General features: G+C 39.0%; 1 protein-coding gene across 1 annotated transcript in view; it reads right to left on the bottom strand.

The window, feature by feature from the left end:
- LOC106879133 (uncharacterized) overlaps positions 1–10,000 on the bottom strand; it is a 106,859-nt gene that overhangs the window by 3,629 nt on the left and 93,230 nt on the right. Inside the window, exons 2-3 of the mRNA XM_089341883.1 lie at positions 8,438–9,082; positions 679–815 (exon numbers count right to left, since the gene is read on the bottom strand). Coding sequence (XP_089198009.1) covers positions 679–815; positions 8,438–9,069 — 769 coding nt within the window. The 5' untranslated portion in view covers positions 9,070–9,082. The remainder of the gene's footprint in view (positions 1–678; positions 816–8,437; positions 9,083–10,000) is intronic.

Below are 10,000 nucleotides of genomic sequence, written 5' to 3'. Positions count from 1 at the left end.
AGAAAACGAGCGATGAGATCAAAAGTGTATATAATATACAAAATATGCGAATAAATGGATGATGGAGAACTTCCAACTGGGGTCAATCAAGGAACCCCACAGATCCAGAATTGTCCTCATCACCAGGTGCTTCAGTCCTTGCCCAACTGTTGTACTGAAGTTTACTGGCGCATGCTTAGTTCTCAACAGGGACCCATATAACCCTTGGTGGTCCATATAAGATTTTGTTGTTAAAATTCCGTGCAATAAACTGGTTATATTTCAACACAAAATATTTTAACATTTTTGTAGACAATTCCTAATAATATTCACTCATAAAAATAGTAATTTTAGACATTGAATGGCTATGAGGAACACCCCACCAAAGTAAAAGAAGAATCAAAGAGACCCATAGGGAAAAAAGTGGTTGAGAACCACTTCTGTACATGCTCGCTCGTTCAAACAGAATTAGAAACTAAACCTCACTCATATCCCATTTTATTGACAGTCTTCAAAAGCAAGGGAAGAGAAAATGAAAATAAAAAGGACGCATTTGATAAGGTACTCGAATATACACTGTGTCTGAATATAAGGCTGAACAATTACAGATGCAAGCCTGGTTAATCATAGCTGACTCGGGATTAAGCTACAACAACAACAACACATACATCTCAAAATGTGCTAAGAAGTAAATCTTACTGGAAAGTATTTCTCTGGATAGTGTATGTTGCTGCAAATTCCGCAGATTTCGGTGGAGTAATTTCCTTTGTTGCAGGACGTTAGCTGCATTCTTTCCCTTGTTCTTCATATTGTTGTTCGCCTCGGTTGCTTGGTGCCTGATAAAAGAGAATATAGTTATATATTAGTGTTACATACCTCTTCCTTTTTCTTTCTCTCTCCTTCTTTCTTCTTTTTATATCTCCGGGTGTGTGCATATATATATATATATATATATATATATATATATATATATATATATATATATGCACACGAGCGCCCAACATATACATAGCTTCAATATCGAACCCCATACTTTAGACCACAACGAAAGCTCAACCAATCCCACTAACACTAACCAGAATACTACTACCCCAACGTCCACCATTATTACAGATAGGATAGATAACAACGACGATAGAAATAGTAATAATATTATTAATAATAATGTTAATGACATAGACCAATCTACCCACATCTTTAATCTCTCCTTAGACAGTATTACTTCTTCTATTCCTGAGAATAATTCCCACAATGCACTACCATATAACTACCGCCCTGGGGCCATCTGCCCTCTACAAACCCATTGCAGAAGGCCTAACGTAATTTATAAATGCATCGTCCTCAACACGTTACACAATTCTACAACCATATATAGAGGATCAACTATAAATTTTAAACAGCGATACGCTGCGCATCTCAATTCTTTTAGGTATGAGAAACACAGTAAATCTACAACACTCGCCAGTCACATACATCATTTCAAAAATAGAAATACTCCATACATCTCGTCATGGTCCATAACAGATTCAAGGCTTCCATGCCGGGGTCAGCGCTCAGCCTGTAAGTTATTCCTAAAAGAGGCATTCCATATATTAAAACCCAACTCTTCAATACTACTAAATAAAATACTACTAAATAATGCGCCCCTAGGTACACGCACCACCGCTTTTTTCATACCTTCAAATTTTATCACAAAACTAAATGGAACCTAAATCACCACACAATACGTATCCCGGAGACTCCTTAGGTAATCTCCAGCAACCCTATTTGACTTTCCATTGTTTCCGTTTTTTTAATTTTTTAACTCTTCAATCTTATTTTTTAATTGTTTAATAATACATATATGGACATGTATACATGTATACGTGCATGTTTATGGATATATATATATATAAGAGGATAATTTTATAACTTCCGAAGAGCAAAAATATAAACAGGATTGCAGATGGAAGTGCTCAGATGACACCGAGGCGAAAGGAGAAATAAATTGAAAGGTATAATGAATTAACATCCCAATCGGTCAAAACAACTTTGTCATTCCCAAATGATCAAAAATCGAATATAAATATGTATTAAAATAACAGGGCACCCAATGGTAAAACCCAATAGTTTAAAATATACACATATACACGAATAAAAGGTGATAAAACCTAAAAGGGTAATACGAGTGAAGTCGAATGAAGAAAAATAAATGGAATAAATTCGTGCACAATAAAGGCGTCTAAAAATTTAAGGCAATGGAGTTAAAATAAATAAATAAAAATACAAGAGTATGAATATAAAAAATAAATTGTAAGGAAACCAGAATAGAGTCCATTTAAGCCCATCTTTACGATCGGTTGAAAGGATGCTGCTTCCCTTCGTTAGTGTACAATCCATGAATAACCAGAAATGTGAAGTTTTCTCCTGATGAAAAGGTGTTGCTGTTGAATTTCCTCAATGAATTGTACATTAACGAAGTGAAGCAGCATCCTTTCAACCGATCGTAAAGATGGACTTAAATGGACTCTGTTCTGGCTTCCTTACACTTTATTTTTTATATTTATACTCTTGTATTTTTATTTATTTATTTATTTCAACTCCGTTGCCTTAAATTTTTAGACGCCTTTATTATGCACGAATGTATTCTATTTATTTTTCTTCATTCGATTTCACTCGTATTACCCTTTTAGGTTATATTACCTTTTATTCGTGTATATGTGTATATTTCATACTGTTGGGTTTTACCATTGGGTGCCCTATTATTTTAATATATATTTATAGTCGATTTTTGATAATTTGGGAATGATATAAAGTTGTTTTGGCCGATTAGAATGTTTATTTATTATACCTTTTAATTCATATGTGTGTGTGTGTGTGTGTGTGTGTATGCGTGATTGTATGTATGTGTGTGTATATGTATGCATATGTATATATGTATGTGCATGTGTCTATATGTACGCATGTGTATGTGTGTATGCATATAATTATGCGTGTGTGTGCGCGCGTGCGTATATCAATATACACTCCTTTCTTTCTCTCTCTGATCCCTCAATCCCCACTATCACGTTAGCAAGTACAATAAACACCTCCGTATATTTTTAGAAACTTGACCATTATATCTTATTATTCTTCCCTTCCTTTTTGAGGTTTATTACTCACTTTAGTAACCCCCTGTACCATTTTCTGTACCCATCCCCCATCTTGGAACCTTTCAAACATATCACTCCTCCCCACTCCCCACGCACTCCTTACATTTTTATCTCATCCTATCCCCTACTTCTCTCCCATCCCCTCATATTACCTTGACCACCAACTAACACTCCTTTTTTCATTTTCTCTTCCTCTTTCTTTCTTCTTTCCTCACCTATTCCTTTTGACCATTCTCCTCATTTTAATATACACAACTTTTCTCTTCTCTCTATCTACTTAATACTACCACTATATTCTCAAAATTTTACTCACACCACAAGACCCCTTTGAATGAACAGCACATGTAATCAATGTCTCCACACATTCCATTTGTAATGAAAAAATATGAACTACTATCGGAATTTATATGCCATGGACAAGAAGAATTTCTCCCACTTTTACACACCACTCTCCTTGTATAATAGAACTGCAACTATAACATCTTACATATATTTTTATTTTTAGTTTATTCTCTTATTTTCCTTTATATTTCTTATTTCCATCCCTTTCCAAAATAATTCCTTACATTGAACTCTACTATTTCCCTCTATTTAACCATCTCACACCGTCTCTGATGAAGGGATATCCCTAACATCCCAGAAACAGCTGTAAGACTAACTTTCCCTTTATAAATATCCTGAAAATTTCCACACAGCCTTGGCTTTGTTGCTTCATTTTATTTAATGCATGTGTTTGTGTGTGTGTGTTTATATATATATATATATATATGTGTGTGTGTGTGTGTGTGTGTGTGTGTGTGTGTGTGTGTGTGTCTATACACACACACATACGTTCACACATATATACACACGAATTAAAATGCTTATAAACGTATAGATATTCATTCATAACTTCATACGTAAATACAAATTAACTTACATAATAATAAATACGTGTGTATGCACACGCGCGTGTGTGTGTGTAAGTGTATTTATGTATATGCATATATGTGTACATATATATGTGTACATATATATGTGTAGTGTGTGTCCTGGGTATGATTTTAAACTGTATCCAAGGTTTTGAAGACTATGGAACTATTTCACAGCCATTATTGTTCTAGGGTTTACCCAACCCATAGTAGTAGTAGCTGTCAGGGTCCCAGTATCGGGTTAACTTGCATATGTGATAGCAAACCATCTGAGTGCAAACAAGCAGAAATACCCTTGGTTGGTGTCAGGGCGCGCAGCAAACCTTTTTGGAGCGAAGGATCCCTAGCTACTGTCACGTGATTGTCGATCAACCCGCTTCAGCCTGTCTCTAAGTATAATCTCGGAGTTGCAAATAGTGGTACTTGTGTTATACAAGCGTTTATCGCTACATCTCAATGACGTACAGATGTCTCTTCACGGTAACCTCGTTTGTCATTCCATCTCTTGAAAGTCCTATGGCGACGGAAGAGTGTTAACGTGTGCAGACATGTTGGAAGCATACAGTAAGTTACAGCTTTCATCTTTTAGCTATGCTTCAAACCATGAAAATCTGCAGCGGGACTGAACTGTCAGCTGAGAAGTCATGGACGGAAAGTCAGAAAGCATTTGACAACGAGAAAGCACAAGGGCATAACAATCATCTGTGAAGATGAAGCAATCACCATATGTCTACACACACACACACACACACACACACACACACGTGTCCCTGCGTTACTTAGCGCTTCGGCAAAAGAGAATTGACAGAATAAGTACTGGGGTCGATGTGTTCAACTAAACCTTTCAAGGCGGTGCCCCAGCGTGGCCGCTGTTCAGTGACTGAAAGAAGTAAAAGATATATTACATATAATCGACCAATTGATAGAATCGTTAGAGCATCGAATACAATGCTTTGCGCTCAGTGTTCAAATCCCGTCGAAGTTAACTTTCATTCTTTCGGGATCGATAAATAACGTACCCCAGTTCAGTACTATGATCGATTCTTCTCGTTTCTCACAATAGCTGGAACACCCTGGATCATAGCGCTGCTTCATCAGAGCTGATCTAGATAAGTTATATCAACAGCAACAACAACCACAACAACTACTACTACTAATACTACTACTACTACTACTACCGCCACCGCCACCACTGCTGCAGCTACTGGGATGTCAACAGCTCCGACTCATCAATGACACCTTCAGATTTTATTGCGGCAAGTCTAATTGAATGTTTAATTTATCTGTCAAAACTAATCACCCAACACAGAGTACAAGTCACACCTCTCTCGCTGTCTGTCTGGTTCTCTCTCTCTCTCTCTCTCTCTCTCTCTCTCTCTCTCTCTCTCTCTCTCTCTCCTTCTCTCTCTCCTTCTCTGTCTGTCTCTTTCTCTCCCTCTCTCTCTCTCTCTCTCTCTCTCTCTCTTTCTCTTTCTCTCTCTCTCTTTCTCTCTTTACCTCTTTCTCTCTTTCTCTCTTTCTCTCTCTCTCTCTCTCTTGCTCGCTACCTCTCTGCCATCTGTTCATCTTTGACTTTCTGGTTTTTGCTTTTATCTCATACACTGTCAAAGCGAAGACGAACACACACACACACACACACACACACACACACACACACACACACACACACACACACACACACACACACACACACACACACACACACATACACACACACACACACGCACACACACACACACAGACGCACGCGCGCACACACACACACACACACGTCTACATACATTAAAAAAAAGCCTTTGTTTCGTTTTGTTTTGGTTTTGTTTTCCCCACCAAACTGACCATGACTGTATATTTACTTCCGTTCGTAAAGAGGCTACGTGCTTCCGTCCAGCAATTCTGACGAGTCGCCTGTCTTGCCAGTGAAATTAATGGTAACTTCCCGACTGATTACATGCCATAACCAAGAATATACGACCAGACTACATAAAATATAATAACTGCGCAAAATTTCTTTTAGAGTGACCTATTTTTATGACTTATGGACAACTAACCGAAATATATATATATTTATATATATATATATATATATATATATATATATATATATATAGTCAACAGATGAGATCCAGAGATGCTCAATATAGAAAACACTTAGTGGCGCTCAAATGATTTGAACTTACACTCCGGAATCTTTACCGAGGACTAAGTCTGCGGGGTAAAGAGTGACTATAAGAGGAATCTATGTGAGTAGACATGGAGATAATGATGCAAATAAGTAAAATAAACAAATAAACAAATAAACACAATACATGAGAGGAGGCAGGTTGCTCTTTCAAAGTATATAATAACTGTCCAGTAGGGAAGCCGATGCGAGACTGAAGGGGTCATATATGAGGCTACGGTGATACCTAGACCTAATATCCGTAATAACAGTAATGTAACATCAAAAAGCAGATTAACCAATTCTCACACCAATACAGTTGCCACGCCCAGAGATAATAACCAAATTGGGACCAGCATCGCAGAGAGCGTCACCGAAGATCTCGATACCACCGTCACGGATAATGAACAAATCATAGACGTGGATAGAGTGACCAGTACAAACGCCGCACCTTGAAATAATGACCTATCCAGAGCCAACGACTTGGAGGAGGTATCTGTCATTCCCAGTTCCGCCACCTCAGATGAGGACCAATCATTCATCTTCGACACCGATGGGATGACCAGCCCCGCTCCGCCCCATATGTTACCAGGAGTGCGAATAGGACCACGTCCCATGTTTATAAATATCTATAAATGTGTTTATAAATATATTGGTTCGGCGAGTACTTCGTCCAAGAAACATTTTCTTAACCACCATCATCCTTCAGAGTCCCAGAAAGATGGTTTGTCACGTCCCTGGCCCACCATGTGTGGCAACTCAAAGATGAAGGAACCCCGTGTGATGTCAAGTGGAAATTCCGCTTTGCTTCCTGGATGCTTTCTTTTTTTTTTTTACCACTTTCCTTTTGATCCTTCATTATAAAAGATTACGAGAAGATTACGATGTTGTGACAATGATGTCACGCCATGACAATGGTGTCTCGCCATGACAATGATGTCATTTATACATGGAGACTTTGCCGTGCTATGCTCAGTTGAGTAGGAATTACATAACTGAAATAACCAGTTTGATACAAAACCTGGGATAAATAGCAAGGATAAATAACAAAAATAAGTATAGAATAGGAAAACAGAAGAATGACGAACATTTGTTATCAATATTGAAAGAAAACATAGAAGACAAAAAAATATTAGAAATTAAATGCATTATCTCAACAACATTCAGCTTACATAGTTGACAATCAATAATACAAAACGCTACAAGAACATACAAACTATTTAGTTATCATATTTTACCAGCACAAAGATTCTAACGAACCACAATGGTAATAAGGAGTGCCACTTGATCCGCCATTACTCTCTGTCGTTCTACAACCAACAAGCAGTTGGCACATTGACAGCCGCGCCATCTCCAATATCATTTATGACTAGGTCTGGTACTAAGAAATATGGATCCCAATTAGAGAATTGCTAATGAGGCTTTCTACTCTACAAAAGCTGAAGATTGATATTTTATGCTTTGTGTAGTACGCCAATACTCGCCAAAAAGCATTGAGGGTTTGATGCTCCACCATCAACCACAATGATATACTAAAATTCATCATCGTGTACGGCGTGGTGGTGGTGGTGGGGGCCTCTCTTGGCGGACGGCCATATTTGAATAAATCTGTTTAATTGGCTTAAAACCGGCCTTGCTTGTATGACTGCTCGAGATCGCTCTCTGTAGTGTAGTACTGTGTACTCTCGAATACAATTCTGAGAATCAGATATGACCAGAGAAGCTAAAGAAAGAAGGCCTGCGCGGAAAGAGCAAGAGTCCCACCGGGTTATGACCCTGCTATTACGTTCCCCCACGGGAACGCAGATTTCATGACAATGAGCCACCACTGATAAAAACGCTGATAATTTGGATGTCTTCAGAGTCATAACCTAAGAGTCTTCAAAGACATGAAGGACGAACCTAATAATCCTTTCTATTGTAGGCATACTGTAGACCTTATATTCTGGGGGAGCAGAATTATATCGACCCCAGTGCTCAATTGGTACTTATTTTATCGACCCTGAAAGGATGAAAGGCAAAGTCGACCCTGGCGGCGTTTGAACTCAAAACGCGAAGACGTACGAAATGCCGCTAAGCATTTTACCCGGCGTGCTAACAATTCTGCCAGTTCGCCACTTTAAGGACGAACCTGATAATAATTTGGTCAACTCAAAGAAGCCAACGATCCACAACGGCAATAGCAATGGCAACAACAAAATCACTCAATAACTAATTGGAATATGTAAAAGAAAACATAAGAAACATGTTTTTACCTTCTGAGAGCTACTTGAGCCGCCATTACCCTCTGTCGTTCCACAACCAAAAGACAGTTGGCACATTGACAGTCGCGCCATCTACAATATCGTTTGTGACCCTTTAAACATGACACAACACCGTGATTTCGGCAACGGGCACATTTTGGTGTCCGCAGTAAACGGCGCACCGAGGCAACAGATTGTTGTCTGAAAGTTGGAGTCGACTTCAAATGACTTCCATCGATGTGGTGGGCTTCAGTCCTTATAATTGTTGATTTCAGCGGTCCTGGAAGTTTGTTTTGGTTCAAGGATAACGACAATGTCGACGATGTTGTGGTTAATGTTGTTTTTGGAGATGATGATGTGGAGGTTGATGAGAATAGTGCAGACGATGATGACGATGATGATGATGATGATGGTGATGATGACGATGATGATGATGATGATGATGATAATGATGATGATGATGGTGATGATGATGAGGAGGAGGAGGAAGAAGAGGACGACGATGACGCTGAACGCGGGGAAAAAGACATTAAAGCTGACGGCAGGTGTTTGGCGTTTCTGTACGTGTAAATCGCACTGTCAAGCAGTCTATTGCTATAGGGACCATTCCTTATGGAGTTGTCTGGTCTACACTCCACCTCCATATTGGTTCGTTCACTGGAAATAAAGAAAGAAGCAAAAGAAAAAATGAAGAAGCGAAATTTAAGTAACAACAACAACAATAACAACAACACATTGTCCAAAGAGTTTCCAAACCGAAGTTAAGCTGTATAGTGTACGAGGAGGAACTGAAAAGTTCTTGGCTTCCAGTAAAAGAAAATACGGTGGGGGGGGGGGGCAGTTAATTATGATTTTATTCAACATATTCCCCTCTCAGATTCACACACTTATTGCAGTGGTCCTTCAGTTTTTCTAAGCTCTGTAAAAGAACTCGGAAGGTTGGGTCTCCAATCAAGCCTCTGTAACAGCGATCACTTCCGAATCGGAGTGAAATTTCGTTCTTTTGAGATATTTCTTCAGTTGTGGAAAAGAGGTGATAGTCAGAGTGGGTCAAGTCAAGAGAGTAAGATACGTAGTCTACCAATTCGAAGCCAAAGTTGCGTATTTACCGTGGAGTTTCATGTGCTGTGTGTGCTGGTGCATTGTCCTGCAAAAACAGGACACTACGGCTCAGGTTTCCACGACGTTTCTACTTCGAAGCTTCACGCAGTTCAACCAACAAGGACATGTAGTATTCTGCGTTGATGGCGCGACCCTTTCGTTGGAATTTTATGAGAAGTACTCCGTCTTTGTCCCAGAACACTGAAGCCACAATCTTTCCAGTTGACTTCTGGGTCCGAAATTTCTTGGGATGCGGTGAACCGCTGTGATACCACTCCACTGATTGCTCCTTGGTCTGGGGATCATAAGGACGAAACCAAGTTTCATCTATGGTGATTAAACGAGCCATAAAATTAGCCTCTTCTGTTGCAAATCGGTCCCAAATCACCTTTGATGTCGTACTCTGATGCGCTTCTGATCTAAATTCAAGCATTTCGCCTCCCATTTTGCGGAAGCTTTCTCATGTCTGGAATG

This window comes from Octopus bimaculoides, chromosome 25, assembly GCF_046866305.1.
Source record: "Octopus bimaculoides isolate indiv1 chromosome 25, ASM4686630v1, whole genome shotgun sequence".
Classification (NCBI taxonomy): domain Eukaryota; kingdom Metazoa; phylum Mollusca; class Cephalopoda; order Octopoda; family Octopodidae; genus Octopus; species Octopus bimaculoides.
Note: the sequence above shows the minus strand (reverse complement) of the source record. Positions and strands in the feature narration are given on the sequence as shown.